Consider the following 16,878-nt stretch of genomic DNA (forward strand, 5'->3'; position numbering starts at 1 on the left):
AGGATTGTGCTGCACAGCTCCCTGCTCTCTGTGGGATCTTGTTCTACAAGACTCCGCTCTTATCAGGATGTGTTCCGCAGGATACCAGTCTCCCCAGGATCATGTTCCACAGGATACCACTCTCCCCGGGATAGTGTTTCACTGGACCCAGCTCTGCCCAAGATGTGTTCCATGGGACCCCACTCTCGCAAGGATCAGGGTCTACAGGATCCCGCTCTCCCCGGGATGTGTTGTACAAAGCACCGCTCTTCCCAGTGTGTGTTCCACAGGACCCTGCTCTCCCCTGGATCATGTTCCACAGGACCCCACACTCCCCAGGATGTCTTCCACAGGGCCCCACTCTCCCTGGGATCTTATTGCACAGGACTCCGCTCTGCCTGGGATGATGTTCTACAGGACCCTGCTCTCCCCGGCATTGTGTTTCACTGGACCCCACTCTCTCTGGGATCGTGTTCCACAGGAATCCGCTGTCCCTGGGATCATGTTCCACATTGGCCTTCATGTGGCCTTCTATATATTGGCGAGACCCGACGCAGACTGGGAGACCGCTTTGCTGAACACCTATGCTCTGTCCGCCGGAGAAAGCAGGATCTCCCAGTGGCCACACATTTTAATTCCACATCCCATTCCCATTCTGACATGTCTATCCACGGCCTCCTCTACTGTAAAGATGAAGCCACACTCAGGTTGGAGGAACAACACCTTATATTCCATCTGGGTAGCCTCCAACCTGATGGCATGAACATCGACTTCTCTAACTTCCGCTAATGTCCCACCTCCCCCTCGTACCCCATCCGTTATTGATTTCTATACACACATTCTTTCTCTCACTCTCCTTTTTCTCCCTCTGTCCCTCTGAATATACCCCTTGCCCATCCTCTGGGTCCCCCCCCCCGCCGTTGTCTTTCTCCCTGGACCTCCTGTCCCATGATCCTCTCATATCCCCTTTGCCAATCACCTGTCCAGCTCTTGGCTCCATCCCTCCCCCTCCTGTCTTCTCATCATTTTGGATCTCTCCCTCCCCCTCCCACTTTCAAATCTCTTACTAACTCTTCCTTCAGTTAGTCCTGACGAAGGGTCTTGGCCTGAAACGTCGACTGTACCTCTTCCTAGAGATGCTGCCTGACCTGCTGTGTTCACCAGCAACTTTGATGTGTGTTGCTTGATGTTCCACAGGAACCTGCTCTCTCTGGGATCGTGTTGCACAGGAATCTGCTCTCCCCGGGATCGTGTTGCACAGGTCCCTGCTCTCTCTGGGATCATGTTCCACAGGAATCTGCTCTCCCCGGGATCGTGTTCCACAGGTCCCGGCTCTGCCTGGGATGTGTTCCACAGGACCCCTCTCTCCCCCGGATTTGTTGCACAGGACCCTGCTCTCCCCGCGATCTTGTTGCATGGATCTCTACTCTCCCTGGGATCTTGTTCCACAGAACCCTGCTCTGCCCGGGATTTGTTGCACAGGTCCCTGCTTTCCCCAGGACCCTGTTGCACACCACCTAGCTATGCCTGGGATGTGTTCCACAGGACCTGGTACTCTCATAGATCGGGATTCGGTTCCACAGAACTGCACACTCATTGGGGTCTGATTGTATGGACCCCACTTCAACTGTGATCGGGTTCCACAAAACCCCACTCTGACTGGGATGATTCTATGGGTCCCAACTTTCACAGAGCCCTCACAGTTTCCCTTCCAATACAGATGTCCAATTGACCAGTTGTGCAGATGATGGATCAGGTCCTCAGGCACCACTCCAATTGATTACATTCCACAAGAGGCTCTCTGAAGGGTACCGTCTTAAAGAGAGCACTAGTTTCACTGCCATAATAAGCATTGTTTCCTTTAACAGGGTTGGAATATATTTCATTGAGACCTGGGCATTTATCCTGTTGATTTTTCTCACCATCTATGGTAGTTATTGAACTCTCTACTTAATGTTGCCGTTGAACATGTACCCACTCCTCTTTAAGGAACTGAATTCTGGAACAGAACTTACCTATGATCACATTCTCAGCATTTCAGTGACTGAGAAGACTGGTGGTCAGCCGTTAATCTGTTGATCTCACAGGATTCAGAGCTGGAGGTACAATTACAGCTCATTATGCAGCTGAAACAGTGAAAGGAATCACATAAATATTCCCCCTCATTCCCTCAGTAATCAGGTTTATAATAGAAAATTCATGTACTGTAAATATAGTTTACAGTGGGCAGTTGTTTGTATAAATATCTTGGAAAGAATACAAAGTCCATTATAGAAGTAGGTGACAGTTATGCTTATACAAAGGGAAGTTTCTCCAATGCTACGTTCCAGGATGTTCAGCCAGGTAACAGACAGCCGTGCCAGATCCTGATGCCAGTCTTGGCCTGTGACTTGCAAGAATGACAGTACAGTGACGCTCCCTCCTGTACACCAACTTTGCCACTGCTGCTTAAGGAATCTGTAACTGCAATAGCTCAGGGTCATCATCAAAGTCACTGCCGGTCTCACTGGGCTCATCTGGGCCAAAACAAGAGCTCCTTTTCCCAAAGACGGTCTGCTGTCTCCGTAACCTGCATGACAGAGAGAAAAAATCACTGCTGAAGACTGAACTGAACAGTACACCAACACGCATCGATTCCGCCTCCTCAGTGTGTACCGGACATCAATTCAACTTGAACACTGAAATATCAGAGTGCATTACAGTCAGACAGTAGATCACCGATGACAGTAATGTGGGCTTTTACAGGCTCACATCGTTCATGTAATACAACTAGATCCAAACAAATAAATGAAATTAGATGTGGCTGAAGAAGATTAGAGCCATGGATACCTTTCATATCAATGTATCCATCCAAATGTGTTTTAAACTTGGTGACTGTACCCATCTTTACCATTTTCCTCCAGCAGCTTGTTCCATGTACCCACCACCCTCTGAGTAGAAAAAAAAAGCCCCTCAGGTCCCCTTTAAACCTTTCTCCTCTTAACCTTAAACCTCAACCATCAGGATGTTGAACCTGAGGGGATAACTTCTCTCGCCTCATCAGTGAATTGTTCCCACAATCTACGGACTCGCAGACTAGGCTTGCTGCTGCTGACCACTGCACAGGGGTGGGTTAAACTGGAGTTGCAGGGGGGTGGGAACCAGAGTGTCAGAACAGATAGTGGTGAGGCTGTGGAGACAGATGTTAAGAGCACAGATAAAGTCAGGAATCAAAAGGTTGAGCGTGGTGGGACTAATGGGATAAATTGCATTATTTCAATGTAAGGAGTATTTTTAAAAAAGGCAGATGAGCTCAGGACACAAATCAACACATGGAATTATGATATTGCAGATATTAATGAGATGGTTGCAAGAGGGGAAGGAATTCTGGGGTTCCATTGTTTTAGATGTGATACAGCGGGAGGGATGGTGCTACCAGTCAGGGAAAATGTCATAGCAGTGTTCAGTTAGAACAGACAATAAAACTTGTCGAGTGAGGCTTCGTGTGTGGAACTAAGGAATAAGAAAGGTATGACCATGTTCATGAAGCTATAATATAGACCACACAATAGTCCACAGGATTTATAGGAACACATTTGTAGAGAGATCACAGACTGTTGCGAGAAGCAGAAAGTTGTGGTAGTAGGTGACTTTAACTTTCCCGAAATTGACTGGGACTCCCATACTGTAAAAGAACTTGATGGGATAGAGTTTGTCAAATGTGCTTAGGAAAGTTTCCATAATTGTTACATAAAAGACCCAAGAGAGAGTGCGATACTTTATCTCTTATTAGGGAGTGAAACAGGGTGGGTGACAGAAGACTGTGTAGGGGAACACTTTGCATCTTCAAAGTAATTACGCAACAGGTTACGCCTGGTCCTTGGGTTGACATTCTAAATTGAAGAAACGCCAATTTTGATGTTATCAGAAAGGATCTGGTAAGTGTGGATTGGGACAGGCTGTTTCCTGGCAAAGGTATACTTGGTAAGTGGGAGGCCTTCAAAAGTGAAATTTTGAGAGTACAAACCTTGTGTCTGTCGGAATAAAAGGTAAAGATAAAACATTTAAGGAATCTCATTTTGAGGTATGTTCAGGGATCAGTGCTGCTGTTGTCGTCTATACCAACAACCTGGTTAATAATGTAGTTAACTGGATCAGCAAATTTGCCAACGACACCAACATTGGGGGTGCAGCGAATAGAGAGGAAAACCATGAAAGCTTGCAGCTGAATCCCGACCAGCTGGGAAAACAGGCTGAAAAATGGCAGATGAAACTTAATACATACAAGTGTGAGGTGTTGCACTTTGCAGGACCAATCAGCGTAGGTTTTACACAGTGAACGGTGGGGCTCTGAGGAGTGCGGTAAAACAAAGGGATCTGGGAATAGAGGTCCATAATTCATTACAAGTGCTGTCACAGGCATACAGGGTCATAAAGAAAGCTTTTGGCACATTGGTCTTTATAGATCAAAGTATTCAATACAGGAGTTGGGATGATATGCTGAAATTGTAGAAGACATTGGTGAGGTCTAATTTGGAATATTGTGCGCAGTTTTGGTCAACTACCTGTAGGAAAGATGTAACTAAGATTGAAAGAGTACAGAGAAAATTTACAAGGATGTTGCCAGGATTGGAGGACCTGAATTTTAAGGAAAGATTGAATATTTTATTCCATTGAATGCAGAAGATTGAAGGGAGATCTGATAGAGGTATACAAAATTGTGACACTGCAGATAGAGTAAATGCAAGCAGGCTTTTTCCACTGAACATCAAAGTTGCTGGTGAACGCAGCAGGCCAGGCAGCTGCCTGGCCTGCTGCGTTCACCAGCAACTTTGATGTATGTTGCTTGAATTTCCAGCATCTGCAGAATTCCTGTTGTTTTTCCACTGAAGTTGGGTGAGAGTGCAACTAGGTCAAGGGGTTAGGAGTGAAAGGTGAAATGTTTAAGGGGAACGTGAAGGGAAATTTCACTTAGAGAGGGTGGTGAGAGTGTGGAACGAACTGCCAGCACAAGTGGTGGATGCGATTTTGATTTCAACATTTAAGAGAGGTTAGAATAGGTACATGGACGGGAAGGGTATGAATGGCTATGGCCTGGGTACAAGTCGATAGGACTAGGCAGTTTTAAATAGCTTGGCACAGACTAGATGTGCAGAGGGGCCTGTTTTTGTGCTGTAGTCTTCTATGACTCCTCCTGTTCTCAATATTTATTCCTTCTTTCTTTATTATTATTATTCATTTTTTTCTCTCATATTTGTGCAGTTTGTTGTTTGCCCATCCTGTAGGGGGTGGTCTTTCACTGATTCTATTGTGTTTCTTGGTTTTACTCTGCATGCTCGCAAGGAAACAAATCTTGGGGTTGTATCCAGCGCCTTCCAGGGCGTCTAGGCGTGACCTGAATAGCCGCAGTACTCACTATGGATACGATTAAGTATTCCCATTTCAGCCTGTTACAGCTAAAAAGTACAACTACTTCCAAGGTCAATACAGTCAACAAAGATGCCTTAAAGCGTTTAAACGAACTATCGCTGCTTAAACCAAACCAAAAGCCGTGGATGAACCAGGAGGTGCGTCGTCTGCTGAAGGTGAGAACTGTGACATTCATGTCTGGCAACCCAGGCCTGTACCAGAAAGGATATATGGCTGTGATAGCGAGTCTGAGTCAAAATGTGGTCTGCAACACATTATTTCCCACAAAGTGAAACCCAACTGTATGAATGGCAGCGATGCCTCACTATCAGATGAACTCAACACCTTCTGTGCACGCTTTGAAAGGGAGAACACAACTACAGCTGTGGAAGTTCCCACTTGCTTCAAAAAGGCAACAATTATACCAGTGCCTAAGAAGAATAATGTGAGCTGCTTTAATGATTATCGCCCAGTAGCACTCACATCTACAGTGATGAAATGCTTTGAGAGGTTGGTTATGACTGGACATTATTCCTGCCTCAGCAAGGACCTGGACCCATCGCAATTTGCTTAATGCCACAATAGGTCAACGGCAGACGCAATCTCAATGGCTCTTCACAAGGCTTGAGACCACCTGGACAACACAAACACCTACGTCAGGATGCTGTTCATTGACAATAGCTCAGCATTTGATACCATCGTTCCCACAATCCTGATTGATACGTTGCAGAACCTGGGCCTCTGTACCTCTCTCTGCAATTGGATTCTCGACTTCCTAACCGGAAGACCACAGTCTGTGCGGATTGGTGATAACATATCCTCTTTGCTGACAATCAACACTGGCACACCTCAGGGGTGTGTGCTTAGCCCACTGCTCTACTCTCTGTATACCCATGACTGTGCGTCTAGGCATAGCTCAAATACCATCTACAAATTTGCTGACGATACAACCAATGTAGGTAGAATCTCAGCTGGTGACAAGAGGACGTACAGGAGTGAGATGTGCCAACTAGTGGAATGGTGTCACAGCAACAACCTGGCACTCAACGTCAGTAAGACGAAAGAGCTGATTGTGGACTTCAGGAAGGGTAAGATGAAGGAACACATACTAATCCTCATAGAGGGATCAGAAGTGGAGAGAGTGAGCAGCTTCAAGTTCCTGGGTGTCAAGATCTCTGAGGATCTCACCTGGTCCCAACATATCGATGTAGTCATAAAGAAGGCAAGACAGCAGCTATACTTTGTTAGGAATTTGAAGAGATTTGGCATGTCAACAAATACACTCAAAAACTACTACAGATGTACCGTGGAGAGCATTCTGACAGGCTGCATCACTATCTGGTATGGAGGGGCTACTGCACAGGACCGAAAGAAGCTGCAGAAGGTTGTAAATCTAGTCAGCTCCATCTTGGGCACTAGCCTACAAAGGACATCTTTAGGAAGCGGTGTCTCAGAAAGGCAGCGTCCATTATTAAAGACCTCTAGCACTCAGGACATGTCCTTTTCTCTCTGTTACCATCAGGTAGGAGGTACAGAAGCCTGAAGGCACACACTCAGCGATTCAGGAACAGCTTCTTCTCCTCTGCCATCTGATTCCCAAATGGACATTGAAGCTTTGGACACTACCTCACTTTTTTTTAAACATACAGTATTTCTGTTTTTGCACATTTTAAACCTCTTAGGGCCTGCAATCTCCTGCACAGCTTCTGCTCAGGCTCCAGGAATTATGCCAACATTCATTTTGCAATGTTAATACCATATGTTTAGACATCACTGAGCTCCTAAAGGGTGTTGAAGCCCATGACCAATGACCGGTCCCCTGTACGTGTTCAGTGCAGGACATGAAGCATCATGTCCTGAAAGAACAGGATGATCATACAGGACTGCCCATTAAATGGCTCATACAGCACTCAAACTGTTACTCACATTCATTCCCTTAAGCACAGGGGCACAGAAAGCTCAAGCACTTCCGGAGATACAGCAGGGACTATCACAAAACTGATCAATGCTGAAAGTGAACCCATCAGGGCAGCTAGCTATGGAAAAGGGAATTAATATCAGTCTCAAAGGCTTTGTTAGCTCAGTGATCAAGGTAATGAGGGAATCTTCAGACACGCAGTTTGCAATGAGTCAGCATGTTGTGGTGTTATCTTTGGAGCTTCTACCCTGCTGGTTTAAGACTGCTGACTGGTTCCTTAGAGTGATAAGATGACTGCACAATCTATCTCGTTATGATGTTGCACCTTATCGTCTACCTGCACTGAATTTTCTCTGTAGTTGTTGCACTTTATTCTGCATTCTGTTAGTTTTACCTTGTACTAGCTGAATGCAATGTGTAATGATCTGACCTGAATGAACAGTATGCAAGACAAACTTTTCTCTGTATCTCAGTACGTGACTAAAATAAATTACTTCCAATTCTCACACACGTGGTAAACATGGGGATCCTCCTCACACCATGCACTGGGAATTAGACTCTCTCCTCCCCATTCACGTTCTCTGCCTGAGTATTCATGGCATGCATTTCCTGTAGTTTAGCAGATTAATTCCTGGATCAACAGATCAGTGTGATAGGACCTGGTGAAGTAGGATACCACAAGATGCTGAAAATAAAAAGCACTGCAGATGCTAGAGATTTGGTTGTGATGAAGCTCTTAAACCTGATAATTTAGCAGCTTCTCTTCCCTGTCCTAATGAATATTTCCAGCATCTTTTACTTTACGGCACAGGTTGTCTTGTGTCTGTGTAGCCTTCCTAGGGAACCCACAGCACATTTGTCAGCAAGCAAGTTGTCAGATTCAGATCCAGTTATGACCATGCACAAGGTTGCACTGTGAATGAGAAAGTGACTAAACAGTATAAGCAAACATGGTAGCAGGAGGTAATGATTTCCAGCTCATCGACACCTCTCTATTGCAGATCTCAGGCTCATCAGGACAGTCACGAATGTCCGCATGCATTGGTAGCAAAGGAAGAAGCATGAGCAGACAAGTAGCTCCATATTCAGCAAGATCAACATGTAGACCACGAGCCTCATCTCCCCTTTGATGTCCAGTTCCGCAGCATGATGAAAATCATGGAACCCAGCCTTAACCACTCTCAGAGACTGAGCATCTACATGGAGAGATTTCCCACTGCCTTAGTCCCACCACCAACCCTTCTCCTTAGACCTCGTTTTGTGATATCCCAGAAGAGGGAACAGCTCTCCAGAGAGAATGTTTTGGTGAGAGGAGAGTTTCAGTCAGGGACAGGAGATCCCAAGAAGATAGTTCTTCACCCAAGTAACAGTAAAAATGGTTGTGGAATTCTCGTTCACGGAAGACAGCTGGGGCCAAGTCAAGTCACGGAATATTGAAGGAAGGAGGAACAGGGGCCTGCAATAATGCGACTGTGATCATGTAGGTGGCAGAGTAGGACTGAAGGAGAAAACAGCCTCCTCCACTAGTAATCCCTGTTTCTAAGAAGGGTTCAGATCCTGTAGGCAGAGCTCAAGGATCCAGGGAACCAGGACTCAATAGGTGGTATTTTTAGGATGACTGCCAGTGCACATATTAACAAGTATGAAGAAGCATAGGCAGCAAGGGCTTTAGCTGAAGAGGTGATGCAGCAGCGCAGCGTCTGGACTTCTAAGGAACCGGAAAACGTTTCTTGAGCAGGTGGGACCTGTACAGATCAGACTGCTCACACCTCAGTAGGGTTGGGACCAGTATCATTACTGTAAGGTTTGCCATGGCTATCAGGATGGGTTTGAACTAGGGGATGGGAAATCTCAGATTCTTCAGAAGAAGAGAGACAAGGCAAGAAGGGGAAGTTACAAAATAAATATAACTAGACGGCAAAAGCCAAGTAAAAAGGCAAATGGAGACCATGTACAGAAAGATGTTAAAACAAAATTAAAAGTAGCTAGTAAATGATTTAAACAGAAGGAAAAAGGTATAATCTATTTACAGTACAGAAACACAACTACAGTGTAACTACAGCTGGGGTGAAATATATAAGGACATTTAATATTTAGAAAAGTCAGGAAAAAAGGTAAAAGGGGCAACGTAGCACAAATTAATATAGAGATCAGTATGGTGGTGAGAATTAATCTTGTTTTCTTGGATCATGAGGTACAGTTATATTCATCATCGGTCAAGCTGAGAAAGCAATGGTCAGGAAACATTGTTGGTAGTTAATTTTAGGGCACTAAATACTACTTGTAATATTCATTGTGGCATAAATCAATAGATCTGAGATATGTGACAAGGGTGATACAGTGACCTTTGTTGCTGACTAACAGGGTTTTCACATACTTGTAGAACGCCTTGATGTTTTCCTTTACCATAATCGCCAAGGCCTTCTCATGTCTCCTTCCAGCTCTCTTAAGTCCATTCTTAAGTTCCTTCCTGGCTAGACTTGCAACTCTTTAGAGCTCTCAGAGAGTTATAGAGAAGTACAACACAGAAACAGGCCCTTCAGCCTATCTAGTCCATGCCGAAAACCATTTAAACTGCTTACACCAAATGACCTGCGCTGGGAGCTTTGCCCTCCATATCCCTACAATCCATGTACCTATCCAAACTTACCTTAAACATTGAAATCGAGCTTGCATGCACCACTTGTGCTGGCAGTTCAATCCACACTCTCACAGCCCTCTGAGTGAAGAAGTTTCCCCTTATGTTCCCCTTAAACATCTCACCTTTCATTCTTAAGCAATGTTCTCTGGTTATAATGCCACCAAAACTCAGTGGAAAAAGCCTGCTTGCATTAACCCTATCTATACTACTCATAATTTTGCATACCTCGATTAAATCTCGAGACCTGGCAACATCCTTGTAAATTTTTCTTTGCACTCTCTCAACCTTGTTTACATCTTTCCTGTAGGTAGGTGAACAAAACATCACAAAATACTCCTAATTAGGTCTCAATAATGTCTTATACAACTTCAACATAACATCCCATCTTCTGTACTCAACATATTGATTTATGAAGGTCAATGTGCCAAAAGCTTTCTTTATGACCATATCTACCTGTGACATCCCTTTCAACAAATTATGTATCTGTTTCAGCTGATTTTTCCAGCTGATGCAGACCCCTCTGCAAGCCACAATAGCCTTCCTCGCTGTCCACTGCACCCCCAGTACTGGTGTCACCTGCAAATCTGCTGATCCAGTTACCCACATCATCATCCAGATCACTGACGTAGATGACAAACAGCAAAGAACCCAGCACCGATCCCTGCCGCACACCAATAGTCACAGGCTTCCACTCAGAGAGGCTACCCTCTACGATCATTCTCTGGCTTCTCCCACAAAGTCAAGGTCTAATTCAATTTACCACCTCATCCTGAATGCCAAGCGACTGATCCTTCCTGACCAGCCTCCCATGTGAGACCTTGTCAAATACCTTACTAAAGTCAATGTAGATAATACCCACTGCCTTGCCTTCATCCATTTTCCTGCTAACTTCCTTGATAAACTCCAGAAGATTGGTTGGACAAGACCTATCACAAACAAAACCATGCTGACTATTCTTTATCAGTCCATGTCTATCCAAATACTTATATATCTGGTCCCTCAGAATACCTTCCAATAACTTTCCCACTACTGATGTTTGACTCATCTGTCTATAATTCCCTGGTTTCTGTTTAGAGCCTTTTTTAAACAGTGGAACAATATTGGCTATCCTCCAATCCTCTGGTAGCTCTCCTGTCACTAAGAATGTTTTAAATACAGGTATCTCTGCACAATGCCTGACCATTTCTTCCTAAACCTTAAGTATGGCTGTCTTCCTCTTGACTAGATTCCACATCTGTTGTCAACCAGGGTTTTTCACCATACCATCCTGTCTCAATGGGACAAACCTATAGAAAATCCCATACAAGTACTCTCATAACATCTTCCACATTTCCAACTTGCAGTTCCCTGAGTGCATCTTTCCCTAATTTATGCCTCCAAATATTATAATTCACCCTCCTCCAATTAAACGTTTTCCTATTGTGTCTGCTCCTACCCTGTCCAAGGCCATAGGGAGTTGTGGCCACTGTCTCTGAAATGCTCATCCCACTGAGAGAACTGACACTCGATCTGATTCATTGCCCAGCACTGGATCCAGCATGGTCACACCTCTACTTGACTAATCGGACACATTCTGTCCCATCTACACCATTTGCACTAAGGAGGTTCCAATTAATAGAAGGGAAGATGAAGTCCCCCATGACAACAACCCAGTTATTTTGGTACCTTTCCAAAATCTGCCTCCCTATCTGAATAGTCATCATCTCTGTTGCCATTGAGGGGCTCTAAAGAATAGGGCCAATAGAGTGATTGCTCCCATCCTGCTTCTGACTTCCACCACTGCTGACTCAGTAAACAATCACTCCATGATGTCAACACGAGGAAATCTGCAGATGCTGCAATTTCAAGCAACACACATAGAAGTTGCTGGTGAACGCAGCAGGCCAGGCAGCATCTCTACAAAGAGGTACAGTCGACGTTTCGGGCCGAGACTCTTCGTCAGGACTAACTGAAAGAAGAGCTAGTAAGAGATTTGAAAGTGGGAGGGGGAGGGGGTCCTTCCTTTCCATAGCTTAAAATTATTCCTGATTAGCAAAGCTAACCCCCATCACTTTTATATCTCAGCCTGTCCCTTTTGAAAGTTCTAAATTGGTGGTGGAGTGGTTGATCGCATGGAAGGATGTTGGAGATTGCAACGGTTCATTGACAGGATTCAGAGCAGGGCTGAGAAATGGCAGATGGAGTTCAATCTAGAAAAGTGTGAAGTGATTCACTTTGGAAGGTTAAATTTTAAGGCAGAATATAGGGTTAATGTAAGGATTCTTGGCAGTGTTCAGGAACAGAGGGATCATGGGGTCCACATTCATAGATCACTCAAATCCTCTATAAGGTGACATGGTAGCATGATGCTTAGCACAAGCTTTACTGTACAGGCGACACGGGTTCAATTCCTGCCACTGCCTGTAAAGAGTTTGCACGTTCTCTCTCTGACCATGTGGGTTTCCTCTGGAGCTCCAGTTTCCTCCCACAGTCCAAAGACGTACTGGTTGGTAGGCTGTAAGTTGTCTCGTGATTAGGCTAGGACTGAATTGAGGGATTGCTGGGCTGCATGGCTCTAAGGGTGAAGGGCCTGTTCCGCACTTCATCTCAATAAATAAAAAAAATTTTAAAAGGTGCTACGCATGAGGACTCCTGAGTCCTTTTGCACCTCTGCTGCTTGAACCTTCTCCCCACTTAGATAATAGTCTTCACTATTGTTCCGTTTACCAAAATGCATTATCATATATTTCCCAACACTCCATTCCATATGTCACTTTTTTGCCCATTGTCTAAGTCCTGCTGCAATCGCATTGCTTCCTCAGCACAACCTACCCTCCACCTATATTCGTATTGTTGCAAACTTTGCCACTAAGCCATCGATTCCATTATCCAAGTCAATAACAATATGAAAAATAGCAGCGCTAGTACTGACCCCTGAGGAACACCACTAGTCACTGGCAGCCAACCAGAAAAGGCCCCCTTTATTCCCACTCACTGCCTCCTGCCTGTCAGCCATTCCTCTATCCATGCCAGTATCTGCCCTGTAATGCCATAGAATTCTATCTTGTTAAGCAGCCTCATGTGTGGCACCTTATCAAATGCCTTCTGAAAATCTGAGTAAATGACATCCACTACCTCTCCTTTCTCCATCCTGCTTGTATCCCTCAAAGCACTTTAACAGGTTTGTCAGGCAAGATGTTCCTTTACAGAAACCATACTGACTTTGACTTAATTTTATCATTAGTCTCCAAGTATCCTGAAACCACATCCTTAATAACAGACTCCAGCACTTTCCCTAACAACTGAGGCTAGGCTAACTGACCTATAATTTCCCTCCTTTTGCCTTCCTCCTTTCTTAAAGAGTGGAGTGATAGTTGCAATCTTCCAGCCCTCTGGGATCACGCCAGAATCAAGTCATTCTTGAAAGATCATGACCAATGCAGCTGTTTTCTCTTCAGCAACCTCTCTCAGGACTCTGGGATGTAGTCTATCTGGTCCAAGTGACTTATCCACCTTAACACCTTTGAGCCTGCCTACCAACTGCTCCTTTTTTCCATTATTTAATAAGGGAACCATAGACCAGTAAGTCTTACGTCAGTAGTAGAGAACTTTTTAGGGAATTCTTAGGGATAGGATTTATGAGAATTGTGGAAAACTACAGCCTGGTCAGAGAAAGATAGCACAGATTTAGACGGAGCAGGTCGTGTCTTAATTGAAATTTTTTGGTGAGGTGCTGAGGGCAATTCATGAAGGTGGAGCTGTGGATGTTGTCTACATTGATTTTAGTAAGGTGTTTGACAAGGCCCCTCATGGAAGGATCATCCAGAAGACTAAGATGTATGGGATCAATGGTGAATTGGCTTGACCACAGGAGACAGACAGCAGTGCTCAAAGGGACTTATTGTAGCTGGAGGTCTTGTGTGGCACCTTGTCTAAGGCCTTTTGAAAATCCAAATACACCACATTAACCGATTCTCTTTTGTCTATCCTGCTTGTTATTTCTTCAAAGAATTTCAACAGATTTGTCAGACAAGATTTTCCCTTGAGGAAACCTTGCTGACTAAGGCCTATTTTATCATGTGCCTCAAAGCACCCAGAGACCTCATTCTTAATAATCGACTCCAACATCTTCCCAACCATTGCAGTCAGACTAACTGATCTAGAGTACCCTTTCTCCTGAAAACACACACTCAGTGATTCAGGAACAACATCTTTCCCTCTGCCATCCAATTTCTGTACATACATCGAACCCATGAACACTACCACACTACTTCCTCATTTCTGGTTTTGCTCTAGCTATTTAATTTAACTATTACTGTATATGTGTGTGTGTGTTTATATATATATATATATATATACTTACAGTAATTCATAATTTTCTTATGTATTGCATTGTACTGCTGCCACAAAGTTAATAAATGTCACAACATACGCTGCTGATATTAAACCAGATTCTGATTTTAAAGACAACACTTAATGAAGCATTCCGCTGGTCTGTAGCCTGGATTAATTGTTTATATCTCAAGTGTATTATGCATTCACAATAGAAGGCATTAATGATAAACTCAGAGCCACACAGGATATATGTGGAATTAAAACTGATAAAGGCAAAAGGATTGCAGACCAACATGTACTACCTCTCCACATCCCCTCCTGCCCCTTACTCCCAACCTGCTGCAGTCACCACTACTCCCCTTCTCCCTCTGTCTGTTCACTCTTCTCTCTGAAAATTGCTCTCCACACCCCTCCCTCGCTCTCCAAACCCCTCCCTCGCTCTTCTCACCCCTCCCTCGCTCGCCTCACCCCTCCCTCGCTCTCCACACCCCTCCCTCGCTCGCCTCACCCCTCCCTCGCTCTCCACAACACTCTCTCGCTCTCCTCACCCCTCCCTCGCTCTCCACACCTCTCCCTCGCTCTCCTCACCCCTCCCTCGCTCTCCACACCCCTCCCTCGCTCGCCTCACCCCTCCCTCGCTCTCCACACCCCTCCCTCGCTCTCCTCACCCCTCCCTCGCTCTCCACACCTCTCCCTCGCTCTCCTCACCCCTCCCTCGCTCTCCACACCCCTCCCTCGCTCGCCTCACCCCTCCCTCGCTCTCCACAACACTCTCTCGCTCGCCTCACCCCTCCCTCGCTCTCCCTCACACCCCCTCACTCTCCACACCCCTGCCTCGCTCTCCACAACCCACCCTCGCTCGCCTCACCCCTCCCTTGCTCTCCACACCCCTCCCTCGCTCTCCACACGCCTCCCTCGCTCGCCTCACCCCCCCTCGCTCTCCACACCTCTCCCTTGCTCTCCACACCCCTCCCTCGCTCTCCAAACCCCTCCCTCGCTCTCCTCACCCCTCCCTCGCTCTCCACACCTCTCCCTCGCTCTCCTCACCCCTCCCTCGCTCTCCACACCCCTCCCTCGCTCGCCTCACCCCTCCCTCGCTCGCCTCACCCCTCCCTCGCTCTCCACAACACTCTCTCGCTCGCCTCACCCCTCCCTCGCTCTCCCTCACACCCCCTCACTCTCCACACCCCTGCCTCGCTCTCCACAACCCACCCTCGCTCGCCTCACCCCTCCCTTGCTCTCCACACCCCTCCCTCGCTCTCCACACGCCTCCCTCGCTCTCCACAACACTCTCTCGCTCTCCTCACCCCTCCCTCGCTCTCCACAACACTCTCTCGCTCTCCTCACCCCTCCCTCGCTCTCCGCACCCCTCCCTCGCTCTTCTCACCCCTCCCTCGCTGTCCACACCCCACCCTCGCTCTCCACACCCCTCCTTCGCTCTCCACAGCCCTCCCTCGCTCTCCACACCCCACCCTCTCTCTCCACACCGGTCCCTCGCTCTCTACAGCCCTCACTCTCCACATCCCTCCCTCGCTCTCCACATCCCTCCTTCGCTATCCTCACTCCTCCCTCGCTCTCATCACCCCTCCCTCACTCTCCACCCCTCTCCCTCGCTCTCCTCGCCCCTCACTCGCTCTTCACACCCATCCCTCGCTCTCCTCATCCCTCACTCGCTCTTCTCACCCCTCCCTCGCTCTCCAACCCCTCCCTCGCTCGCCTCACCCCTCCCTCGCTCTCCACATGCCTCCCTCGCTCTCCACAACACTCTCTCGCTCTCATCACCCCTCCCTCACTCTCCACCCCTCTCCCTCGCTCTCCTCGCCCCTCACTCGCTCTCCACACCCATCCCTCGCTCTCCAACCCCTCCCTCGCTCTCCTCGCCCCTCACTCGCTCTCCACACCCATCCCTCGCTCTCCAACCCCTCCCTCGCTCTCCTCACCCCTCCCTCGCTCTCCACACCCATCCCTCGCTCTCCACACCCCTCCCTCGCTCTCCACAACACTCTCTCGCTCTCCTCACCCCTCCCTCGCTCTCCACACTCCACCCTCGCTCTCCTCACCCCTCCCTCGCTCTTCACACCCCTCCCTCATCCCTCCCTCGCTTTCCTCACCCCTCCCTCACTCTTCGCACCCCTCCCTCGCTCTCCGCACCCCTCCCTCGCTCTCCGCACCCCACCCTCGCTCTTCTCACCCCTCCCTCGCTCGCCACACCCCTCCCTTGCTCTCCACACCCCACCCTCACTCTTCTCACCCCTCCCTCGCTCTCCACACCCCTCCCTCGCTCTCCACACCCCTCCCTCGCTCTCCACACCCCACCCTCTCTCTCCACACTGGTCCCTCGCTCTCTACAGCCCTCCCTCGCTCTCCACAGCCCTCCCTCGCTCTCCACATCCCTCCCTCGCTATCCTCACCTCTCCCTCACTCTCCTCACCCGTCCCTCACTCTCCTCACCCGTCCCTCGCTCTCCACACCCCTCCCTCGCTCTCCTCACCCCTCCCTCGCTCTCCACACCTCTCCCTCGCTCTCCACACGTGTCCCTCGCTCTCCTCACCTCTCCCTCACTCTCACCCCTCCCTCGCTCTCCGCACCCCTCCCTCGCTCTCCGCACCCCTCCCTCGCTCTTCTCACCCCTCCCTCG

The 16,878-nt window shown here is 47.4% G+C and overlaps 1 protein-coding gene across 1 annotated transcript in view; it reads right to left on the reverse strand.

Annotated features, from left to right (window-relative positions):
* Positions 1-1,070: 1,070 nt before the first annotated feature.
* The window catches only part of ccdc102a (coiled-coil domain containing 102A), a 199,565-nt gene continuing 183,757 nt past the window's right edge, over positions 1,071-16,878 (reverse strand). Inside the window, exon 10 of the mRNA XM_063066583.1 lies at positions 1,071-2,548. Coding sequence (XP_062922653.1) covers positions 2,428-2,548 — 121 coding nt within the window. The 3' untranslated portion in view covers positions 1,071-2,427. The remainder of the gene's footprint in view (positions 2,549-16,878) is intronic.

This window comes from Mobula hypostoma, chromosome 14 (assembly GCF_963921235.1).
Source record: "Mobula hypostoma chromosome 14, sMobHyp1.1, whole genome shotgun sequence".
Classification (NCBI taxonomy): Eukaryota; Metazoa; Chordata; class Chondrichthyes; order Myliobatiformes; family Myliobatidae; genus Mobula; species Mobula hypostoma.